Source organism: Dendrobium catenatum, unplaced genomic scaffold, assembly GCF_001605985.2.
Source record: "Dendrobium catenatum unplaced genomic scaffold, ASM160598v2 fragScaff_scaffold_1050, whole genome shotgun sequence".
Classification (NCBI taxonomy): Eukaryota; Viridiplantae; Streptophyta; class Magnoliopsida; order Asparagales; family Orchidaceae; genus Dendrobium; species Dendrobium catenatum.
In genome coordinates this window covers 83,088-96,248 of record NW_021319512.1, presented here as the reverse complement: position 1 = coordinate 96,248, position 13,161 = coordinate 83,088, and the positions used below count along the sequence as shown (strand labels likewise).

At 33.7% G+C, this 13,161-nt stretch overlaps 1 protein-coding gene across 5 annotated transcripts in view; it reads right to left on the bottom strand.

Annotated features, from left to right (window-relative positions):
• LOC110107933 (receptor-like serine/threonine-protein kinase ALE2) overlaps positions 1–13,161 on the bottom strand; it is a 101,457-nt gene that overhangs the window by 64,905 nt on the left and 23,391 nt on the right. For all 5 annotated transcript variants that reach the window (XM_028698079.1, XM_020838383.2, XM_028698077.1 and 2 more), the window contains one exon: positions 9,477–9,866. In XM_028698079.1, coding sequence (XP_028553912.1) covers positions 9,477–9,866 — 390 coding nt within the window. The remainder of the gene's footprint in view (positions 1–9,476; positions 9,867–13,161) is intronic.

The window sequence follows — 13,161 nt, the reverse complement described above, 5'->3', positions numbered from 1 at the left end:
TTGTTTCTATAAATAAGCACAATTCTTGATAGGCACATGAGAGGATATTATGCACAAATTAAATTTTATGTTATGAGATTTTTGTTAAAAGATTAAATAGAAATATTTGGGCCACTTCATGTCATCTTTGTTGTTATATTCACTTAATCATATAGGTTTAATATTAGCTTACTAACTATAACATTCAAATCTATAACCTAGAAGAGTTTACTATATGGTAATGATTATACAAATATACATTTAAATTAATTCTACTGTCCTGATTAGCAGTAGTTTATATTAGGGGAATCAAATTTTCATAGTTTAGAAGAAGCTATTTTATGTATTGATGAAATTTGGTTGAATAAACACACACACACACACACACACACACACACACACACACACACACACACACACACACACACACACACACACACACACACACACACACACACACACACATATATATATATATATATATATATTAGAGTTAATATTTAAACAAATAATTATGGAAATGATTCTTAAAGACCTATCAAATATTTCGTTTAAGTCGTAGAAAAAGATATTTATATGAAAGATATTAAATAAAGCATTCAAGTTTGAGTTTAATTATGATGAATAAATTAGGGAGCATGATAGAATCATTGATTTCTTAAAAAAAAAAAAAATTTAATTGATTGTTGATATTATTTAATATTTTGATGTGAGATGTATTGAATATACGTTTATTTGGATTTTGTGGTGTACCATGTGTTGGCATGAGAGGAGCAGCATCATGATCAAAATATTTGGTTGCTTATGATTCATGTTTAGTAGGTGACTCTTTACTATGTAAGGGATAAATGTACTTTCCACTGTTAGGGGCACATACCTTGTTGCTTATTGTATGTTCTAATTATTGATAATATATACTATAATATGCTTATTCATTCATAGCATTTCAATTGATCTTTTTGACACGGTCTGATAATTAGCTTTGTCATGTTAATTATTGCTCAAATTCTTAAATAGTTTATATATTTTATTATGATTTTTATAAATGACCATGTTCCATACAAATCATGAGTTATGTAACATATATACTGGCTTAGTTGTGTTACAACATTTAATAAGAGCTATTAATGCAATACATAATATATAATATATGCGTGTGTGTGATACATGTAAGGTTGACATTTAAACCTTTTTTTATATTGGCTAGCAAGACTGATAGGTCCACAGTGCGATGAATCTATAAGAAATTATTTGTTCTCTTTGGGATTAGTGTCTGCCTTTTCCGGCAGGGTATTATGGTAAAATGACTATAAAAGAATATGTATTGATATAAAGAGAAAAAATAATAAATGACTATGGAGTCATTGGTGAATGTATAAATACAGCATGTTTGTAAGTAAATATTTTCGCATTTTAATATAATGATTATTAGTTGGCATGAATATTTTTTATGAACTTTGCTACATAAAAACTCTATTAAATGATTTATAAATTCAAAAATCTCTTTTTTTTATATGTTGTTTGCTACTATTATTGTTCACTTTATTTATTTTCACTCATGACCTTTTCTTTGCTCATATTTATGTCTATGACTTATCGTTTATGTTTTACTCGATGGGATTTTACCTACTAAATTTGTTTTTGCAAACTCACACATATCCTTCATGATTTTAGGTTAATAGCCATGCAGTTCTAAAGGAGTTTTTAGGTTCATACTTCAAATTCATTTTTTAAAGATATTTAAGGTTAGAGTTATTTAATTGATTTAATAGTATAGAGGCAATTCTTTTATATTTCGGTGGGATATTTAGAATGTATTTGTGTTTAGATTCTTTGACGATTTTATTAGTGAGCACAAGTTGTTGAAATCATATATTTCCACTTATCTGAATTTTTTTAGCTCGCATCCTCCCCTTTGAGTTCCTGTAATTTTTCTCAGGCCTGATGGCAGAGTGTGACAAAGTGGTATCAGAGCTTTAGGTTTGATCTTCTAGGCTTAGTCTTCGAAGGGATTTTCTATGAGTATGATTTTGACATTTCATCAACATTAGCATTACTATGGAGGTGTCAATAATAATGAATGAGAAATTAGGGATTCAATATTTGTCAACTCTCCGTGTTGAATGGTGGATATCTAAATGAATGAATGCTTTTTTTTTATTAATATATTATGCGTTGAAGACATCTATGCCAACTCAATTTAATGATATGATAATTTTTGGAGGATTCATGTTTGAAACTTTATGAAATTCAAGATTTATAACTAGGGATGCAATCTTTGTATACTAGAAATTTTAAATGCATTCAGTTTTCTTTGGACTTAAAAATCATTAGATATAGAACAATTAAATAAATAAGTTGAAGTAAAGATGAATATAACTTAATGTTTACATGAGGTAAGATCATATACATGTGTCCCACGTTAATTAGTAAGAGATATGGTAAACTTAGGGAGATTGCACTCATACAACTTACTTGTTCTTGCATAGCATCAGTGAATGATAGCATTATAAAATATGTGACGTTTAGGAAGAGATGTATCTCTCATATTATAAATTGGTTCATCTAAAATTAGATTAATTATATATGTTATCAATCTAATTAATTGATTGAAACACAACTTAAAATGATTTTTTTTTTATTATGGTATTGTGTTGTAAGTACATATTTAATTAATAATAGTAATATGAGTGGTATGTATATCATATGGTCCTAATGGCTTGTTTATGACCAAGCATGGAATTTGTGCACCATTTCATACAAGGAGGCTCTATCCATATTTAATAATTAATGCACATGCCATACTGCATTAATATTGTAACTAAAAGAAATTTAATTATGCTAAACTATATATTATGATAGTAGTATATTGTATTGTAATAGCTGATGCCTTAAAGATGCTTTCTTATTAGACTATCAAGTGTAATAGTATAGTGAGCTTATATGTAATATTTGTAATGGTTGATTTCGTACCTGATGTGTTTGTAGTGATGTAATGCATCTTTCCGAGCATTATTTAATAAGGGCTAAAATTGGTGTATTGATGCAAAGTTGTTCTCTTTACTAGTATTGTTATGTTATTTGATACTCATGAGTTTATTTAACTAGAGAAGTGTTAGTTTTCTTTCTATAGTCGGCTTAGAATTAAGTATGAGTTGATCATACGGTTGTAAGGTGGTGTGCAGTGAGCATGTGACAACATTTTAACTGGGCTTGTGGTCATTTCACATAGTATGATGTTTGTAATGATTTCTTAAGTTTGATATTTTATGTTTAGGATTATCAAAGATTACTGTAGTGCTAAGACTATCATACCCTTCATTGTTCGATGATGTCATGGACATTGGGGATGTTAGCTCTTAGGGTAATGGAGTTCTTATAGTGATCTTTCCCTATGGAATAATGTGATGTACTATTTGAATTAATTTGATTTGATATGAGGTAAGCACATAGCTGTCAATGGCGCAAAATAGCGCGCGCCATGGCTCACGGCGCGGCGCGGCGCACCTACGGCGCCATGTTCATGGCAAGGCGCATATGTTTAAAATAGCGCGTGCTATTTGCGCCACATGTGAGCCATGGCGCATTGCGCACGGCACAAAATAGCGCGCCAAATTGTTTTTAAATTTCGGTATACTTATGAATATTTTTTATATTTAAAAATATATCTATATTTTAAGATAACCGACTATTCATTGCCCTAATTTCACGAAAGATTTTCTGTTTGCTGCATCCGCCGAACACATCCCGCAGTCCCTAAGTCGAGGTCGCTGAATCTATCCCGAAGTCGAAGGTCGTTGAATCTATCTCGAAGTCGAAGGTTTTATGTTTTCTGTTTGCTGCATTCGCTGCTTCCGCCGAATCCAATCGAATCTGTCCCGAAGTTGAAGTCGTTGTTTCCGCCCTAATCTTACCAGCTGACTCTGATTTGCAACCTCCGTCTGTTCCGCACAGCTCTGTTGTTTTGCACGGCTATTTCTTACAAGAATTTAGAACTTAACAGGTATGCTCGGTACGTTAGGTACATGCTCGATACGCTAAGTAAATGCTCAATACCGCTATGTATATGCTGGATACCGCTTGCACCGCTAGTTTACTTGCTCTGTACCGCTCGGTATAGCTCGGTACAACTAAGGTACAAGCTCGGTACCGCTTGGTACAGCTCGGTACAACTAGGTACACTCGGTATCAACTAGGATACCAGCTCGGTCAACTAGGTACAATTCACGCTCGGTACACGCTCAAGTATTGCTAAGCACATACATGATACACGGCTCGGTACTCTATGTAAATATGCTCGGTACCGCCGTCGGTACATCTCGGTACCTGCTCGGTACATGCTCGGTACCGCTAGTTCATCTTTGTACCACTCGGTACAGCTCGGTACAACTAGGTACAACGCTCGGTACATGCTCGGTATTGCTAAGTACATGCATGATACCGCTCGGGCGATGCTTTGAGAAAGCAGTGGCAGTACACAGTTTTATATATTCTAGGCCTCGCTTACTTGAGTTAATGAGAAGGTGCACAAATCAAAGAGGACTTGTCAAACCCGCAAAGACTCGCTTTGCAACAGCTTTCTTAACTTTACAACGTTTTCATCAACAACAACTGAACTTGAAGAAAATGTTTACTTGTGAGGAATTTATCTTGGGTCCTTATGCGAAAGAGGCTAAAGCAAAACAATCTCAACATACAATCTTACAGCAATCATTTTTGGATACTATAAGTGTATGTTGCTTTAAAATAACTGGTCATTTATTAAAAGGTTCTTAGATTTGTTGATGGAGAGAAGAAGCCCCAATGGCTTTACATATATGAAGCAATTGAAAGAGCAAAAAAGGCAATTGCTGCAAGCTTCAATAACAGTGATAAGTATGATCAAATTTTTAATGAACTGATAGAAGATAGGAAGTGCAATTCAATCGCGCCTCTACATGCAGCGGGACATTCTTTAAATCCTGAATATTTCTTCAATAACCTGATATTGCCAGGATAAGGAAATAGCTGATGGTCTTTACAATGTATCGGAAGATTATCTCAAGATGTAGCTGAAAGAAAATAAATCAGTAATGATTTAAGTTTAAATACAAAGGGGGAAGGATTTTTTGTTATTCTTCAGCTGTAAAGACAAGAACTACCCGATCTCCAGGTATCATTATTTACAAAAAAATTAAGACTGATTTTGTTATATAAATATTGAAAAAAAAAATCATTTCTTACCAGCTGATTGGTGGTTGGCATATGGACAAGGAGCTCCCAATTTACAAAGCTTTGCTATCAAAGTCCTAAGTTTAACATGTAGTTCATCTGGATGCGAATGCAATTGGAGTATTTTTGAACATGTAAGTATTTTACAATGTATGTGTTGATTTTTTTATATATGTTCATAATATAGTAATGTAATAATATTTTAATTGCAGCTTCATAGCAAACGAAGAAGCAAATTGGATCATGGTCGCTTAAAGGATTTAGTTTATGTGAAATATAATAGAGCACTGATTCGGAGATTCAATCATCGTGATTTCATTGATCCTATTTCTTTGACTGAGATAGATGATACAAATGAATGGCTAACAGGAAAATTAGATGATGAGTCTGATGAAGAAAATGACTTTATTGCTGGAGATGAAGATTTAACTTGGACAAGTGTTGCTAAAGCTACTGGTGTTTATGATAAAAGCTATAATATTCGGGAAAGATCTAAAGGGAAAGAGAAATAATCTTCAATTAGGCATGATGTTGCTATTGAGAATGATGATGAGGAGGGTGATGACGAGGATTATGAAGTAGGAGACAATGTTGAAGAAGATAATGAAGCTTTTTTAACATTTGCTGATGATGATGATTCACAAGAAGAGTAGATTAAATTCTTATTTGATCTTTTAAAAAAAGATTGTAATATTTGAATTATGATATATTTGAATGTTACTTAGTCGAACTTATATATTTCATGGTTGTCTTTTATTATTATGATAGCTTGTCTTTCATTTTTAATAATATTTCATATTCATGTTTATTATTTTATAATTATTATATAGCTTGCGCCATGTTCAAAATAGCGCGCACCACACCGTGCGTATACGCCATGGCTCCAAATGGACCTTTGCGCCATGGTGCGCCATTCGCCGTTAACAGGTATGGGTAAGCATGTGCATAAATTATTATATTTTAGCTCTCTTTGTTTGAATGATTAGGTTTGGCTAACTACTAGTCTACAATGACTGTTATGATTGTTAATGGAAGTGGAGTTTGTTTGATAAGCTTTCTTTATCATATGTAGCTATAATGATCAAAGTGTAACATTGAGTTTGTTATATTGCAATGTTATGTTTGCGTAGGGTGTAAGAAGAGACACGGTTGTATTGATTGATTTTAAATTTAAGATTTGTAGGCTACGTGATGTATTTATCATCCTGTGATCTTGGAATTTATGATTACTCGTTGAATAAAATATTTTTTTTCTCATGTGTTGTTTGTTTAAGTATGTGAGGATCATGTAAAATCCTACTTTTCTATGGGTTGGTGCATGAATGAATGATTGTGCTAAGCGGGACTTTTCTTTAAGCCTCACTAAATTTTCGCTAATTGTGATGATTCTCGTCATGTAATGTACTTTTGATATGATATTTGGAATTTGAAACCAAAGTGTCTTAGATTATATACGTCATTTTAATTGCTCTTTTTGATGATTCGTTGTTCATAGATTCTTGAACTCAAATGATCTTTGTGTTACATTTAAATTTATGTCTAAATGTTTTTAAGAATAATATAGTGAAATGATCTAAATTTCGAGGACGACATTCTCTTAGGGTGGGAAAAATATAATAACCATGTTTTATTTTGTTTGGACTTGACCGGTTAAACCCATATATTCCTAATCAGATCCCATCATCACCTCCCCACGCTGCTCACACTTGAAATCCAGGGGATCAAGTGCAAGAAAGAGAAAGACAAGTTGCAAGAGTGATCACGCGAGGAGAGGCAGCGATTGAGCATACGAGCGGGAAATCAATTGTGGGGGGGGGTGATCGACGTTGGCCTCCAATGGCAAGCAACGTGAGCGGTCGTGGTCAACTACTTCACATTTCGATGGTTTGGCCAAATAGATAAATTAGATGGCTTTTGCAAGGTCAATAAAGAAGTTAATGGAGACAATAATGTATAAAAGTTTTGACTCTTTCTTCCCCTCATTTTAGTTCTTCTTTCACCATCATCTTCCTCATCCATTTATTTTCAACAAACCCTAACACTAAACTTATACTATGAGTTTATAGTTGCTTTTAGGTGTCTATATGCTAGTTGTTCTACAAACAAGTGCAATTCTTGATGGGCACTAGAGAGGAAATTATGCACAAATTAAATTTTATGATATGAGATTTGGTTAAAAGATTAAATAAAGATATTTGGGCTGACTCATATCATTTTTGTTGTTAAATTCGTTTAATCAACAACAACATCAATCAATTAACCCACTATGTGGGATCAGCTACATGAATAATTTTTCTACATTGTGCCCTATTAAAAGTTAAATTCTTACTTAACCCAGTTATATTCATTTAATCATATAAATTTAATATTAAGTTATTGAGTATAACATTCAAATCCATAACCTAGAAGAGTTTATATATATATATTCTACAGTTATGATTAGTAATAGTTTATATTAGGGGAATTAAATTTTCATTGCTTAGGAGAAGCTATTTTATATATTGTTGCATAAATATGTATATATATTTTAGAGTTAATATTTAAAAAAAAATATTTGTGAGAATTGATTCTTAAGAAGCTATCAAATACTTCATTAAGTCGTAGAGAAAGATATTTATATGAAAGATATTAAATAAAGCATTAATATTTGAGATTAATTATGACGAATAAATTAGGGTGCATGATAGAATAATTAATTTCTTTAAAAATATACTTTTAATTGATTGTTGTTATTGCTTAATATTTTAATGTGTGATGTATTGAATATATATATATATATATATACATATGGATTTTTGTGCATTTAGGATTTGTGGTGTACCATGTGTTGGCATGAGAGGACCAGCATCATGATCAGAATATTTGGCTGCTTATGATTCATATTTGGTATATGACTCTTTACTAAGGAAGGGATAAATGTATTCTCCCTTGTCAAGGGCACATACCTTGCTACTTATTGTATGTTATAATTATTGATAATATATAGTAAAACGTGCTTATTCATTCAAAGCATTTCAATTGATCATTTTGAAATGATCTGATAATTAACTTTGTCATGTTAATTATAGCACAAATTCTTAAATAGTTAATATATTTTATTCTGATTTTTGTGAATAACTATTTTGCATACAAATCATGAGTTATGTAATATATATAATTGGGTTTAGTTGTGTTACAACATTTATTAAGAGCTATTAATGCGGTACAAAATACATAATATACGCTTGTGCGTGTAATGCATGTAAGGTTGACATTTGAACCTTTTAGATATTGCTAACCTGACTGACGGGTCTATAGAGTGACGACTTTATAAGAAATCATTAGATTTTCTTGAGATTGGTTTCTACCTTTTTTGGCATAGTATTATAGTAAACAATTATAAATGAATATGCATTGATATAAAGAGAAAAATAATAAATGACTACGACGTCATTGGTGAATGTATAAATACCGCATGTTTGTAAGTAAATATTTTCGAATTTTAATGCAATGATTATTAATTGGCATGAATGATTTTTATTAACTTTGCTACATAAAAACTTTATTAAATGATTTATACATTCAAAAATCTCATATTTTATACCGCTTGCAACTATTATGGTTCACTTTATTTATTTTTCACTCGTAACCTTTTCTTTGCTCATATTTATGCCAATGTCTTACCGTTTAAATTTTATCAGTGGGGTTAACCTGCAGAGTTTATTTCTAGCAAACTCACACTTATTACTTCATGATTTCAGGTTAATAGCCATGAAGCTTCTAGAGAAGTTTTTAGGTTCATACTTCAAGTTTGTCTTCGAAAGGTATTTAAGGTTAGAGTTATTTAATTGATTTAATAGTATAGATGGAATTCATTTATATTTTTGGGGATATTTAGAATACATTTGGGTTTAGATTCTCTGATGATTTTATTGATGGAAATCATATATTTCCATTGATTTGAAATCATATATTTCCACTGATTTGAAATTGATTTGAATTTTTTTTCAGCTCACACCCTCCATTTGGGTTCCTGTAATTTTTCCCAAGCCTGATGACGGGGTGTGACACCACCAAGATCGGTTTTGGTATTACAGCTGTCAAACTAAAGGCTGTTAATAATTGCAAAACAAGACCCGGAGCTTTTAATCAAGCACAACAACATTTGATGCCAGATATCTTTTGCTAGATGTTCACTACAAGTTCCCCTCAATAAAAACGTAAACCAACTGATATTAACAAATGTTTGATTAATAGGCAAACAATCTGAAAAGAAAAATATGATAATGTGAATAACATCGACTTACCATGCAAATGAAATTCCACACTTCCATTCGGAACCAGTTCATATACTAGACACCGGATATAGTCCTCTGTGCATATGCCAACCAACTTAACCAAATTTCTATGGTGCAAGCGACAAAGCATCTCAACCTCTGCAAGGAATTCACGATTGCCATGCTGATCATATCTTTTCAGAACCTTCACAGCAACTGGTGTTCCATCTAAGAGAATGCCTTCATAGACACGCCCAAAACCACCTTCACCAATGATTCTTGAAGCATCAAATTTGTTTGTAGCCTTTTCTATCTCAGCTATACTGAATGTTTTGGCAAATCCAACATGTGGTATAATGCTGGAGGTGAGTGTTGCTGACTCGGAAAATGATTTCATTTTAGATATAGTTGATGTAATTCCTGCAAATATCGTGTTGTAATATAAGATATTAGTTAATAACAAAAAAGGAAACTCACTAGTTGAAAGAATGGCACCAAATGCTACTCCATGAATACTTTGTTAGCTTCTCCTTATAACCATACAGAACACAAATTGGTATCTTCTAAACTTCCAGTAATAAGGATGAACTTTTACCACCACATATCATGTACAAAATATACAAAGTCTGCTGCATGCTGGAAATCTTGCATACATAGAGATAATTTAATTTTTAACTTTGTAAGAAGATCCAGCACACAGAAGAAACAAGATTGTTTACCTGGTAAACCAAAATCAGGAGAACTTACTCAATTGAAACAATTCCACTAATATGATTCAAGAATTACAAACGGTCCCCACCTCCATAATTGGAAAAGAAGTTAATACAATATAAGAAATCGAAATCATGAGAGATGTCTCTCGTGATCGTAAGTAGGAGTCTGATAAGAAACATTTGTACATCTCAAGTATTTCCTATCAATCTTCGGAAAACAACAAGAATTCTCCACAAAAATCAACACAAACCCACGAAACAATAGATAATTTGTATTATTTGATGAAAGGGAAACAGAAAATACCAAGATACAATTGTTCCTCTCAAATCTCTCTCCCAAATCTCTAGATGCCACTAGGCCCAAATAAACTAAGAAATCTCAAATTTCAGCCAAATTCAATATGCCCTAACCCTAGGAAAACAAACTATTTAATGCATACAAATCAAAAGGAAATCCCTAAACAGTCCCTACACTCAAATTTCACTCCTAACTCCCTCAAAAATCCTTCCTAAGCAGCTCACGCATGCTCGGGCATGCGTTCGACGAGTACAGGAGGCGGACATTTCCGCCTTTGTTCGAGTAAGCCGGTCCCGTCGAGCCGGCTGGACCGGTCTACCAATAATTCCCTCCCAAATATTCACCTTGTCCGCAATGTGGAAAAATGACACCCTCCTCCATTCCTTCTTCATCACAAACGATAAGAACCTGAAGAATTCGATCCTTACACCTGTGTCCAGGCTTATACCTCTTGTCACATCTAAAATAGAGCCCCTTCACCCTTTTCTCCAATAATTTCGTCTTTATGAGCTTCTTGAAGTTGTCCCCAGGTCGTCCTCCAGCAGTCTTTTCTTTCGAAGTCCCCCGAAGAGTATTCGGTATTGGCTCCTTGGATTTCAATAAGGTGGTGGTCATCCTGTACAGGCCTCCTGAGTTGCTATTTCCTGTCTCTCTCTCCAAGTGCCTTTGATCCTCTACCAATTGAGCTAGCTCCATATCCTCTCCCAAGTCACGAGACCTCATTACTCTAACTATTGCCCGGATCTCTAGTGTTAATCCCTTCATGAAGTTCCCCTCTTAGCACTGTCTTAGAAAGGCGATCCAATCGGCTAGCAAGGTACTCGAACCTCTCCCGATACTCTATCACTGAACCATCCTGTGTCAAGGCGAAGAACTACTCGTAGAAGTCTCCTCCCATGCCAGTTCAGAAACGTTCTATCAAACAATCCTAAAACTCCCTATAACTCTATATGGGTCATCGCATGTCCCTCCATTGGTACCAAGCCAAATCCTTCCCTTCCAAATATAGGCCTGCTGTCGTCAATCTCTCCTCCTCCGTCGACCCATTGACGGCGAAATATCTTTCAACCTTGTAGATCCACCCATGCGCATCATCCCCCTCAAAGATTGACATCTTCAATTTCCTAGCCCTCAGATCGCCTCCGTTCCCTCTATTCTCTCCATAATTTCCCATTCCCCAAGGGCGTGGTTCCCCCCAAGTGTCTCAATCATCCCTTCTACATTCATACCAAAGCCTTTCATCAAATTCTCACCTCCTACTTTCAAATTCAGCACCCCTTGGATCATCACAAACTCCTCTTTCCAATTCAGCCCTCCTTTAGTCAAAATTCTTTCTTTCCCTTTCAAATTCAGCACCCTTCCACGCATGTCCAAGCCCCTCACGCCTCCCCACATACCCTCTACCCGACTCCTCCCAATGAATAAGCCCTAAGGAAGGCATTTTTCCTGAACCTTCCAAAATCTCCATCTCCTGAGCTTCCCTTAGTCTGATTGGTTTAGGGTTTTCCCCACTTCCCTGGCTGTCGGTGACTTCCCTCACCTCCGACGGCAATTTTTTTGGTTTGGCCCTCAAGCACTTTCTTTAACATCTCCTCCATGATGGAAAATTTTGAATCGAACTTATCATGGGTGACTGAAATATTTTTCTTTAAATCTAAAACTTGAGTTTGGAAATCTGAAATTTCAGATGTCGTTTGTTCGATCTCCCTTTCCAATACTTCTACCTTTCTTCCCGTCCAACCCTTTGTATCAGCTGACGCCATTTGAATTTGATTCTCTAATATCTTCTTCACCATCTCATGAAGATCGAAAACTTTTTCTTCCACGGAAGAAATTCAATCTTCCACCATTGCTTTCATTTGGCTCATCTCCCCTTCAAAGTGTTCCTCCAACGCATCTACCTTCTTGGCCGCCATCAAAACCCAAATTTTTGTAGGTTCAAAAAACCTAGATATTAACCCAAAAAATAGCAAAAAACCCCTTAGCAAAAAATAGCCGCTGAATTTCCCGAAAACAGCCCACATACGGTCCCAAAATCTGGTCTGATACCAATTTTATAGGAATTTAAAATTTCTTGCTAAAATTTTTAACAATAAACTATTTTTGATATACTGAAAAAGTCACTAGAACCTAAGATATTTTCTAAGTAAAATAATATAATTATTTCAAATGAATACATTTCTCTCAGAGCATCATGCCTATAGTGTGCATTGTCCCCTCTTCCACTCATTTAAATTTTTTGGATTATACATATATTTATCAATAGTATGATGAGTCATAACACAACTCAATGAACACGTTATACTCTAAATTACAATAACATCATAGTATTTCAAACAATATGCATGCTTGTTATAAAACATAAAGTAATTCTATTTAAAATTTTATTTATGCATATCCATACATAACACATTATTTTTTTATCATTTTTTATAAATAATATAATCATCACAAGAGATACTATCAAAATAATATCAATAAAAATAATTCCCTTTTTATTTTTATTTCCTTTTGTAAAATATTTTTCATTTTGCGTTCCAGGTACATTGTGTTCCCAACCAACATCATAAAAAGGTTTACTCTCAGTCAACAGGCACATACAAGTATTCTATATAAATCATTTTATTTATATTTTATCATATCATTTCATATCATTATATCATAAGCATTATAACTGTAATATAATAGAAAGTTCATGTCTTCC